The sequence below is a fragment of the Dicentrarchus labrax genome, unplaced genomic scaffold, assembly GCF_905237075.1.
Source record: "Dicentrarchus labrax unplaced genomic scaffold, dlabrax2021, whole genome shotgun sequence".
Classification (NCBI taxonomy): domain Eukaryota; kingdom Metazoa; phylum Chordata; class Actinopteri; family Moronidae; genus Dicentrarchus; species Dicentrarchus labrax.
The window spans coordinates 3,591,708-3,604,574 of NW_026136708.1; the positions used below are offsets into that span (position 1 = coordinate 3,591,708).

Here is a 12,867-nt window from a genome sequence, read left to right on the forward strand (position 1 = left end):
CTCAGCAACGTGCAAACAAACGTTACTTCCACTTTACTGCAGACTAACGTAACGTTAAAGTTCGTTGTCTAGCGTCTGTTAACGGTAAGTGATGTGGCGTGAGCTTAGTGTAGTGCAGGGCTGGGTAACGCTTGCGGACTCGTTCTTGGGGCTATGGGGCTCAGCCGCTAACAGCAAATAAAGCGTTGTATGATTAAGCATTAAGACCTAGCCGTGATTTTACATGCAGATGGTTGGTGATGTTTTTTCTATCGATAGGTTGCGGTAAATGTGGTTATGAGCCATACAACTGAGGTACCACCATGGAGGAGCACGGGTTGAGGGAGAAACCCCGTCAAATCTATAACTGAGATGAGACGGGGTTTCAGCTGGACTCGTCGAGGGGACAAAACATGCTTATAGGCAGGCCCAGGGGACCAGGGACCACATCGCCTGCTGCTGCTTGTTTTTGATGGGCACAAATCCCACCTGGATCCAGAGCTGGTCCGGGTGGCACAGAGGGAGGAGGTCATTCTCCTGTGCCTTCCACCACACACGTCTCACATCCTGCAGCCTCTGGATATGAGTTTCTTTGGACCCTTGGAGGCAGATTTCTCTGGAATTACAGGAGATCTGTCGGTAATGAGCCAGTTTTCAAGGGTCCTTAGAGACTCATATCAGAGGGTGAAGGATCAGGGAGTGGTGGTGGCTGGGTTCAGGAGGTGTGGCCTCTACCCTCTGGACCCGTAAGCCATTGATTGGTCACAGGTCATGCCATCCGGACCGCGGCGTGGGACCTCCTCGCCACCTCCGCCAACCCCATCAGCATCTTCCTGGGCCATGCCTGATGTTACCCACCCATCCCAACACCCCCCACACACACACCCACAGCCACGAGTCCACCCCCTGTCCCCAGTCCACCCAATCCTTACCGTACCCATCCCATCAGGCAGGATCTCAGTAGACCTGGCCCACCTCCTGCCCGAGGTGCGTTATAACACCGGCAAGGTCAGGAGGAATACCACCAAGGCCAGGATACTGACGGCTCAGGAGATGTCTGATGCCATCGAGGAGGCGGAGGACCGTGCTGCAAGGCGGGAGGCCCAAGCTCTGGCCAGAGAGCAGTACCTGGTGGCTCCCGTCCCAGCCGCAGAACAGCATCCCCCGGGGCTGCCTCGGCCTCCAGCTCCGGCCTTTCCATCGCCGGTCCCTCAACCCGCTCGGACCCCTCTAGTGCCTCCCACGGTCACCAGCTGCCTGCCCCTAGCGGAACATCCCCACCTAGCCTGCCTGCACCTGGCTGGCTACTGGATGGTAAAGCACATGTTTTTTTTTTATTATTTCCTCTGCAATTTTAATACAGCTTTGGGAAATAATTGTGTTGTAATACTAAAATATGATTTTTCTTTTAGAGCCATCAACATCTGCCTTCGGCCTCCGAGGGTCCAGATTGTCTTCCTCTCCCTCCCAATGTAAATGCTTTATATCATCTATGAAAACAAGCAGTGTCCTAAGGTTAAGCAGTCCTAATGCTGGTGATATTAGGGATGATGATGAGTAAACAACACATGTCATCTTGTTTATACAGCCTGCAGACAGACAGACAGCTGCGCCATTGTCCAGCTCCTCCCAGCCGTCTGCTGGACCCACGGCATCCACTGGTATTGTATTTAACATTAACAGTCTTTGTGTGCCATCCCACGATATTCAAAACATGTTCTTAAATATATTTTTTCTATGAGTAGGTCACACCAATATGGAAGATCTGTGTGGCCAGTGCAGGGAACCTGACCCTCCGGGTGTCTGCTCGGAGGGATTGGTGCCGTGGGTCCAGTGCAACAAATGCACCAAATGGTTTCACACCATTTGTGTCGGCTGGGAGGAGCTGGACAAAGACGAATTTTGGTGTTTTGGGTGCCTTAATATGTTCGATAAGTTTGTCATTTAATTTGTTTTTAATTTGATTATCTGTTATCTATTTGTTTGTATATATTGTAAATATTGCTGTTTCATTTTAGTAAAATATTTTTCATGTCATATCATTTTTCTTTTGATTAAATAATATAATTGTTCGACTCGGGACACCGGCAGCTCACGGCTAAATCACCGGTGTTAGCATCCTTTTACCGACTCTAGTAAAGACCGAGCAAAAGTAAATGGTTAAAACGATACACGGTTAGAAAGGTAAGAAGTTCGTCTTTACTTTAGCACCTTAAAATCAACCGAAACCATTCCATGATCGTTGAACTTAGTAGTTAAAGGGAATTCATATCGAATATTAGCATGAAAATCGTTCGGGTCAGGGTTCCGGTAACTAACTAGTACACTCTTGCTAGGTAAACGTTGTTACTATTAACGTTACGAGCCAACGTTGGCTGGCGAAAATATGGCGGACTTTCCAGTAACGTAACGGACAAAAGCGATTTGACTATAAAAACAGTATTTAAGATGATTGTAAAAGAACATGATTTTTCTATTAACTTAACCCATGTAACTTGAAAACGAGTAACGTTACACATCTCCCACATCTAGAAAGGAGTTTGTCTGTCTGTGTGATTTTCGCTTGTTCTTGACATTCCCATCAGTATTTTTCTAGACCTTAGTCATCTCCACTGCTTTCATATTAGAGATCAGATGAAGTTCAGCTGGAAACTAACAGTGGTGACAGTGGTGAGGGTGATGCAGGGAGAGCAGCACTGCAGAGTTGCAGGTAGGTGCTATATGAAGGGTGAGGTGACTTTAGTTTGATCATGAGAGGAAGGTTTGAACATGATAAGAAGTGAACACGGTTTAACTTAAACAATAATATAACAAACATGATTTTAATATTGCACTAGCTTTCCCATCAGTATTTTTCTATACCTTATTCACCTAACCTTAAAGGGTTAGGGTGCTTGTAGTAACTGCAGTCTCGTCGCATTGTGTGACATTGTGACTGTTTTCCTTTCAGGGTGTTCAGAGCAGGCACAGACAGCTGAGAGACACTGAAGTCAGGGGACAGAGGACAGAGTCATATCAGCCACACCCAAAATGTATTGACGCTCAAGTTCTGTCTAACAGAACTCTCTCCTTCCAAGAGCGGTGGTACAAGGACTTTCCCTGGCTACATTATGATGCAGTGCAGAAGGCGGTTTTGTGTTTTTATTGTATGAGAATTTACCAGGACACACTCACACCATTTGCTGTAAAATCAGAGCCTGCCTTTATCACTTCTGGAGTCAAAAATTGGAAAAAAGCTATTGAAAAATTGAAAGCACATGAAAGTAGTCATACACACCGTCATGCTGTCTCTGTGACTGCACAAGAAAATCACCCTGTAAATGCACAGTTGTCCAGTGCTTTGGCAAATCAACAAGCAGACGACAGGCACTGTCTGCGGAAAATTGTGAGTTCAATCAAATATTTGGCACGACAGGGACAGGCCTTGAGAGGACATGAGGATGAAAACAGTCATTTTTATCAACTCTTGAAAGACAAGGCAGATGATGATGTCCTTTTAGCCAAATGGTTGCAGAGGTCCCAGAAAGATTACATCAGTCCACAGATCCAGAATGAAATTCTGTCGACAATGAGCAACAATATTGTTAGTGGAATAGCTGATACAATCAGAGATCTACCAGTTCTTCAGTATGCAGTTATTATGGATGGAACACAAGACATTTCCGGGCAAGAACAAGAAAGTATTTGCCTGCGTTATGTTGACAATGACCTGAAGCCCCATGAAGAGTTCATTGGTTTGTATTCGGTTTCTGATACAACAGGAAAAAGCCTTGCTGGAGTAGTTAAAGATGTGCTGCTGAGATTAAACTTACCAATGCATGGTTTACGAGGTCAAACTTATGACGGGGCAGCTAATATGGCTGGGAAGCATGCTGGTGCACAGGCACTGAAAACAAGAGCAGCCACTAGCACTTTACGTTCACTGTGGGGCCCACTGTACTAATTTAATCACACAGAAAGCTTGCTTAGCCTCTGTTCTGATCAGAGACTCATTGGATTGGGTCAACCAGCTTGGAGTCCTTTTGTCTCATTCAGGGAAGTTTAAGGCGATCCATGCAGCAATAGCACATGCAGAGAATCCATCATGCACTGCAATAAAACCCCTGTGTCCCACGAGATGGACAATACGGGGCAAAGCCATCACAGCTGTTTTGTCACAGTATGGGTCAGTGCTGGCTAGCTTGCAAGAGATGGCTTGTGGTGCCTCAAATACTGCATCTACTGCTAATGGCCTGCTAGGGCAGTTTAGGAAAGGCAAAACAGTTTTGGGTCTCCTCCTTGCCTCACCAGTGATTTGTGAGCTTGATCTCTTTTCAGAAGAGAACTGAAACCATTGCTGGCATGAGGGCTGCTGTCAAAGTTGTTAGGACCTCACTCAAGGCCAAAAGAGATGAGGCAAGTTTCAAAACTCTGTTTGAAGAGGCGACGGCTGTGGTCCAGGATGACTTGCTGACTTTGCAAAAGTTGGAAGAGACACTTCTGAGTGGAGAGATTGATGCTGCAGTCATTGAGAAATACCCAGAGTAGAACAGAGAGTCACTTTCAGTGCAGCTTTCTATGTTTCGCCTGAACTACTCATTTAGCAACAGTGCAGAGGCTGCAGGGATCATTCGTGGATTGCCTGTAGAGGTACGTAGACTATTTGGGCAAGTGGAAAACCTGGTCAGGTTGCTTTTGGTAGTCCCTGTTTCATCCTCTGAGGCAGAGAGAAGTTTTATTGTCCTCCGCAGGCTCAAAACTTGGAGCCGGTCCACAATGACTCAAAACAGACTTAACCATGTTGCTGTCTGTCATGTCCATCAGGATAAACTTGACTTACTGGACAAGAAGTCAATTTTCAACCTTTTGTGTGCCACGGCACATGTTTGACACTGAAAAAAATCCAACTTTTAGTTGTGACAGAAAACTACATGGGAATTGATATTTATCAGTTCATTACATCCATTCTAATGTCTTTCATTTACCTTTACCTTCACACACCAGTTAGTTAGTGGACATGTGGAAGGATATCACAATGGAGATTAAAAACAAGTTGGTTTATATGTTAAAATTCTTGATGCTGCCTTTCACCTTAACCTTTGCATGTATCTGTGTCTGTTCATTGAGGTATAAGAGACAACTAAGAAAAGAAAATTTATTCAGAAAATTTGAATTCAAATTTTGATCAATATATGTTTTTTATTAATCTACAAAACTGGATGATTAGGCCTGCAATTAAAGAATTGATTTGATATTTATCAGTTATCATTACTGCCATTCAAAATGTGTTTTCCTTTATCTTTATAAATGTATCTTTTTAGTAGAATAAAGTATGTTGGTGAATGTTTTGCAGTGTAGTTAATTTATTACCTATTTCTGTTCAAACCATTAACGGATCTGTCAGGTTTCCAATATGTGTCCCCCCCAATGTTAAACTCATTCCTACGCCCCTGATGTAAACAAAAGATTAAATGGAAATGTTGCCGATCTTCAACCTTAAAGGGACAGTTCGGGTTTTTTGAAGCGGGGTCGTATGAAGTACTTATCTATAGTCGGTGTGTTAGCTACATTAGCTGCTGCTCAGCGATCCCTCAGTTTGGAGAAGCAGAGAGCCACTCCAGCACAGACGATCAGCTTTGCACTGCAGTGAACAGAGTCCAGATGCAAAGCGAATTTTAACCACCTAAAACAAGGCCCACCTAAAAAAATCAGAGAAAATTCACACCGCTTTAAATCACTGTCAGACGGCCCTTAAACCGTATAACTCACGTATTCCTACGCATAAGCACAACTTTTGCCCGCTGCAGCCGCTCTGTATTACGCCGCATGTGTAGGAATACGTGAGTTATACGGTTGAGAAATGTAGTGCCAAAGGAAGGGCCGTCTGACGGAGATGTAAAGCGGTGTGAATTTTCTCTATACAACGTACACTTGAACTGATATAGATGTTTTTAGGTGGTTAAAATTCGCTTTGCATCTGGACTCTGTTCACTGCAGTGCAAAGCTGAGCGAATATTTCCATGCACTCGCGTTCCCTTCTGGCACACGCACCTGTTCGCAGTTCACTGAATCTCTGGTACCTACAAGGTCATTTGAATAATAGATTCAGTTCCTCTTTCAGTACGTCATATTTAAGGCTGTCCACCTGAAAGAAGACAACTTCCTGTGCTTTCCCGACTAGTTTACACTGAAGGAGGATGGACCACATGTCTTTGGGCCAGTCTTGTGCAATAGCAATCCTTTTAAATGCTCCAAAATAAGAGTCAACCCCTGACTCACAAAATATTTGGACTAAAGCTATATTTATGCTGACATCAAAACCCTGTTTGAATTCAAAAGCTTCCCGCGAAGGTGCCGATCTCTCTATGCGTAATGTTTGCCCAGAAGAAATCCTCATTGCCTCCATTTCAAGCTCTCTTAACTTGATTTCTTTGTTGGCCTCAATTTCATGCTTGCGTACCTGTAGTCGGAGGTCATACTCTGCTTTACGAGCCATTTCCTTTTCTTGTGATTCCATCTTAAGGCAGGCTAGTCAAACAGAGAAAACACCTGCTGCAGCAGAAAGTACATTGTTAGGAGAAACCTCAACACGAGGCTGAGTAGGGTCAACAAGGACATTTAACTCAACTAATTTCTCCAATATCTTATTTTTGATTTCCCTTTTAACACCGTGTTTTTGAACCTAGATGTTAAAGTGAGCTGCAATACACAATCATCCTTACGACAATAATCAACTTTTTAAAACATTGGTTCATCATTGAAGTCTTTTAAATCAAAACTCAATTTTGTTACAATCAAAGTGTTACAATCACAATAACTTGAGCAACATTGATTATCTTTGCTCAGGGAAAAAATATCCCGGACGAGTCCCCAATTGTTACATCCCCATTTTAAGTAAAACAAAAAAAGACATAATTACGACAACCAAAGAAATTGCCAAGTCAAAACAATTATAACAGTTAAGGTACTTTATTTCTCCAGGCAAACGTTCACAAAAAGGTGTGGGGAGGATTGGATGGGGAGGTTGTGCCAAATAAAGGTGAAAAGACAACAAAACTGAGCCTAATCTGACTACTGATAAACAAAATACAAACAAAAAGACTCAGCTAACTCATCTACAAAACTACTCCAAAACATACAATGGTGGCACCAACCACTAACCCTAGTGTCTTCAGACAGTGTTTAACTACAGGTGTGCAAAATGTATAGGGTACCCCAAACTCACCTAGTCCAAAACCTCCACAACAAACCTTGTTTCACAATTCATAGGTGTTCTCACAGAAAACAGGCATAGAGAGTTCATGTGGGAGAACACAAGTGAACTCGCAGGCAGGCTTCTTATACACAGAAGAAAAATAGAGTCAGATTGCCATAGGAAAAGTGTAACAGCTGCCGAACGCGGTCTGGGTTATTTCTCTCTTAGGTTTTCCACCCGTCTAAAGTCACGGCTACAAAGATAAAAATGAAATGTCCTTAGGTATTTGCTCTCAAAATCTGTCACCGATGTGTGGATCAACACTGCAGAACAGACGTCACCGGCACACTGCATCCAGAGCAACCAGTGATGATTGACGGAAGGTTGGGGGTCAAGCTCCAGAGGTAAAGCTCTGAAATTGTGAAAAGACAGTTATTGATTGTTTTGTACGGCGTTATTTTTTGTCGGGCAGGCCAGCTGCTGTTTTTGTAGCTCAGGCTACAAATGGAGTTTGTTTATACTGTGCTGAGGGCAAGGGGTGCAACTAAACAGGTCTGCCTCATGTCAGTTCAAGCAGCAGGCATCAGGTGCTTCTTCCATCGGTCAATAACAATCCAGGCATGTCGTTTTCTTAAGGCCTCCATTTCCTCAGACGTGAAATGAACAAAAATGTGACGTAAAAAGAAAAGTCAATAGTTCTGGGGGTCAAGCAATCTTGAAGCAGCCTCTTTCAAACTCCATACACAGCACTGCCTAGAAACTACATCACAACTGGCAAAATGGCGACTAACACGGTTTTGCATTTACTGCTGTGAACACAATATGTGCATGTGCAGGCAAAATCTTTGTGCTGGTAGTTTGATCTCTTATTGTGTATATGGAGGTGGAGGGGTGGATGGATAACCTAAACAAAAGACTTCAACCCAGGTCCATGTCTTGGTTCTTTTAGGTATCGTATGTGTAACATACTTCAGTTCCATCAGGTACCTAATATAACTTCAGATCTGATGTGAGTGACCGAGTGAAATTCTCTGTGTGATTATTACTAATGCTGACTCATTTGCGATTCTGAGATTGCAGCCTCCTAAAGCTTCACTTTACATAACACTTTCAAATTTCAAACATCTTAAACTCTGGTTTTCGAGTTCAGCCGTACAGGAAGTAGAACCTCTGGATCAGCTGCTGTTGCAAACTGCATAGGGAGCTACTTCCGGGCAACTTGCTGGTTAACTGAACCAGCTGCCCCTTCATCTGCTGTACTTCTGTAGCAAACAATTGCTTATTGTTTCACACATTGCATTATTCTATTTCAACAGAGGTACATGGATATTACAAAAATGCACAGAGCAACTCAAGCTGTTTCATAGTTTATTCCAAAATGTTCATGCACTCCATCGCTCTCCCCCACACCTAGTGCAGTGACACACTTGAAGCAGTGAGCATACCGTACATGCATTTGAGAGCAGCTTTCTGTTTGATGGCAGTTCCAGTTTGGAAAAGCTTTATATGATTCCTAGTATACCTCAGTGTCACATCTTCCAGTCTGTGCATGTATGAGTCACATGTCCTTCTAGAGGAGCTATTAGCTGGGAGCAGCTGACACAAGCTTTATTTTCCTCCATGAATTCGCAGGAGACCTGTCTCATCATGCATGGAAACATTTGCTCCAACCCGCCATCGCAGTCCCTTTTGCACGCTTTAGTCGCTCCAGCCTGCTTCCACACCTTTAATGGAACCTTCTGGAGGTTCAGTCTCGGGTTAGCTCAGAGCTTACACTTTTTTTTTTTTTTACAGCTCTGTGAACTGTGAGAGAGCACTACTTGATTTAGGACCCCAGAGTGGAACCCAGATAAAATGCCCTCATTCAAACTCCATCCATCCTTGTAATGAATCTCCCAGAGAACAGCGGTTAACAGGTGAAGATGGAGATGCTCTGGGACATATTCACAAAACATCCTCAGGCTGAATCAGAGCGTATGTCTTAAAAATCAGACAGATTTCTAAATTGGCCTAAATTAAACTTTTTAAGGCTACTACTATAAAGGTGCTGTATAAACAGGCCTGTACGGTGTGCTTTATAGGGATTGTAAAACGAAGTTGAACAAGGTAGGGTACTTGCAGGTGTGTTGCAATCAAAAATGGCCAGTGTTAGTGTAGACAGGCCAATAGAATCCATAACTATCAATATAAAGTTAAGTTTAAAGGACAAGTGTGGAATCTAGAGATGAGATTGCAGATTGCAACCAACTGAAACCCCGACTGAAGCCGGCACAAAGGAGAAACTACAGTGGCTACGATGCAAAAAAATTGAGCACAGTGCATCATTTCAACTGTCGTTTTATGATTGAAATGATAGTGGCTAATTGCATCATTTAAGGATTCCATGACTCAAAGTTTAAAGTTTTGTTCCCCCTTATTTTTACTTTAAGTAGAAATCAAAGTTGTACAGCTGTGTTAAGTCTTAAGGTGTCTTATGCTGAGCTGTGTTGTGTTTTTTGTGTTTCAGATTTTGTCATTGTAAACCTATGGATTACATTGTCTTATTTATTATCAAAGTGGGTTAGGGTTTATCTTTGGTATATTGTATGTTCAGTGCCGTAAATTCAGCGGCCCAACATGTCCATAACACATCCTAATCTTAATCGAGTTAGTGAAAAGAAGTCCTTACTTAAGGTATAAACAAATAGTTTTCCTCATGTAAAATACTACATTCACATGGACGGTAGACGCCAAATAGGATATTATGTCAGTGGATGAGAGCGGGACGGTCAACTCTGGTGCGGGCGGCAGAGAATACTGGCAACGGCAACAGTAGACAGCATTGCCATACAAAGTTAAAATAATGTAACTTTATGTGGTTCTTCGCGACATTATACCAGATGTTACGTAGCTCCCTCACACAGGGAGAAAACATGGACAATCTGGACAACGAGACGCTAATAATTATTAAATTACATAAAATAATATTCACAACATAGCAACATATCGTCATGCGTGTTTCATTTTGCCGTCCTGCCATTCTGTCCGATGGTTGGTTTGTTTTCCCCTGCTGTGAGGAAGGTGCTGTCCGTCTGCTGTCCACCATCTGCCTGAATCCATGTGAGTGCAGCATAACTAATGTGGGTGTTGTTCAGAGAATCGACTCAGCAGTTGTGTAACTGTCGTATATGCAGGTGATACAGTTGTATAGGGGCCCGCAGCAGTTCAGGGACCATAATGGAGCACTCGCATCTGCAACGCTGCTATAATCTTGATTGACATGAGCTGAAACTACCAAATCAAATAGTCAGTGAGCTAAGCCCCTTATTCCATGGCGTCTCACACTTGATGTCATTAACAATACAATAACATGAAACACTTCCACATTCTACACTTTGACTCAAACCTCTACCGTATGTACATTTATGTGTACAACACTCAATCTACATGCTTGTGTTTTGTGTTTATAATTCCTATGCACAGACATGAAACATTTTGTCAATAATTTCATTGTGGTGTGCCGTCACTGTGTCACGGCTAGTGTTTTGACTGGACCCAGGAGCAGACACACAGACAGGATGGACGGTTTTAAGGGTCTTTATTCCACACACACACACACACACACACACACACACTCAGGGGAATGAGGGGCGGCCACAGCAGGAACAGGCAGGATAATCGGTGGAGACACTGGAGACACGGAGGCACTGGGGAGCTGACTCTGGAGACAGAACTGCACGAGAGGTCCCTGGAGCTCAGGAGAGAAAGTGGTCAGACTGGAGAGCAGGCACAGGAAAATCACAAGTTGACTTGAAGTAGCAAGTTGGTTGAAAACAATCTGGCCATGAATGAAAGGAAGACCGGGGTTCTTGAGGGCTGAGACTGATGAACTGATTTGAGAGTAGGTGAGACGGTGAGGTGAATGAAGGCCGCACCCTCATCAGATACACACAGGGAAGGAGGAGGAGTAAAGGGAGCAGGAGGGGAACAGAGCCATGACACACTGATCATCATCATTTTTCCTATGTGTCATTGGGCGCCTTCATTAATTAAAATTTTAATTAAAATTTTAATCTCTTATGGTGCTCCGACTTCAAATACTGTCCTAGTGTTGCTATTGTGACTCATCAACTGTGCAGTGCATTTTGCTGTTCATTTGTTCACTTGTTTAATTCGCTACTGACATTACATTATGTTACATCTGATAGTGAGGAGAAAGCCCGCTTTGATTATCTTGCATTGGGTTATTGCCCAGTTAGCATCTGGCATCTAGGGATGGTATGTATCTGTACACTGTAAAAAAAAAAAACCATAGTGTTCCAGCAGCTAGGACGCCAAAAAAACATTGACTTGTAGATGTACCTTTTTTTCTTTAAATTCTATAATTAAAATACAGTTCTTAGCTTTAATTTTTCATAAAATCTTGCAGCCTTGTGTAATGTTAATTAAAGATAATATAATACTATAGTAAATATAATACCATTATGCTATAATACAAATAATCAGGCATAAATTTACAAAAGAGTGCTGTTATTATTATTTCTTATTTTAATCTGAATTTTAAAAGTTATAGAACGATAATATAGTTTGACAGTTAATGCACTGATAAAAACATTTATTCAACGTTTTTGTTTGAGTCGCCAGAATTTTAGAAACGTTTTAACAGTATTAAAGTTGAATTTAAGTTCTTTTTATGAGGAAAAAAGGAAATATTTGTCATTTTATTTTTATTTACAGTTACAGATTTTTTACATTATTTTACATTAGACGATGCAATGAGATTTTGTGAGCACATTGATGATATCTACACAATAAAGCATTGTCAGTTTTGGTGACTTTATGACCTTTCCTCTAGCACCACCATGAAGCACAATTTTATCTTGTACACAGTATCTCAAAATCTCTGGGGGAGATACCCATTAAATTTGTTGAGCACATTCATAATTAAACCCTTTCAGTTCTGATTATCTCATGGGGAAAATGTCAGCTTTATACACAGGATATCACAAAACGTAACAGCTGCATTGCCATGATGTTCTCTGAGTGCATTCATGCTCCCCAAAGGAAGATTACTCTTGATTGTGGTGACCTGATGACCTTTCTTTTAATAATCTCAAGTAGATCAAGCAGGATTTATCAGTGAGTGTGAAAATTCTCAATTCTGATTGGTTGCCAGGTGTGGATTCATTTCTAGTGAGCGGGCAGTAATTAACATTATGCTACAGAGCAAAACAATAGCTACTAACTAACTAACTAACTAACTATAGCTAATCAACATGAACTGTTAGTTAGCTAGTTACATCTGCTAACTAATCTCAGCAGAACACTAACTAGCCAGCTAACGATTATTTAGATTAGGTAACTAGTTAGCTAGATCTGACTATATATTGTATATGTTTTAATATATTATACAGTGCCTTTCATTTATAGTGATAGCTGAAGATAAATAGGAAAGGGGGTTCAGAGAGCTCGATGACCATCTTCAAAACTTAGTATCATTTTTGCATCACAAATGTATTTTATTTTCAATAAAAAGAAATGTTTGGGGTTCTGTACCAAACAAACATGTTTTCTTAAATCTTGACAACAAGTTTTGTAGGCCAGGGGATCTATTCAGGACTACAGGACTACAAAAAAATTGCAGCTTCTGCAATCTGCATATTGCAATTTCTATAATGTTTTGATTAATTGTGCAGCCTGTAGTCCTAATTAACCAGGACTAAAATCTTCTAGCC

The 12,867-nt window shown here is 42.0% G+C and overlaps 1 protein-coding gene across 1 annotated transcript; it reads left to right on the top strand.

Moving 5' to 3' along the window:
• Positions 1 to 621: 621 nt before the first annotated feature.
• LOC127367915 (uncharacterized) lies at positions 622 to 1,853 on the top strand. Its single transcript, XM_051408161.1, has 5 exons — positions 622 to 725; positions 933 to 1,293; positions 1,394 to 1,451; positions 1,568 to 1,640; positions 1,725 to 1,853. Exons 1-5 carry the CDS (start codon positions 622 to 624, stop codon positions 1,768 to 1,770), a joined length of 642 nt encoding a protein of 213 aa, XP_051264121.1. The 3' UTR covers positions 1,771 to 1,853.
• Positions 1,854 to 12,867: the final 11,014 nt, after the last annotated feature.

Excerpts from the sequence above, each read along its gene's own strand:
- LOC127367915 (XM_051408161.1), top strand. The coding sequence starts at position 622 with ATGAGCCAGTTTTCAAGGGTCCTTAGAGACTCATATCAGAGGGTGAAG. Across the intron at positions 726-932 it reads GGCCTCTACCCTCTGGACCC|GATCTCAGTAGACCTGGCCC; the intron begins GTAAGCCATTGA and ends CCCATCAGGCAG. Across the intron at positions 1,452-1,567 it reads GTCTTCCTCTCCCTCCCAAT|CCTGCAGACAGACAGACAGC; the intron begins GTAAATGCTTTA and ends TTGTTTATACAG.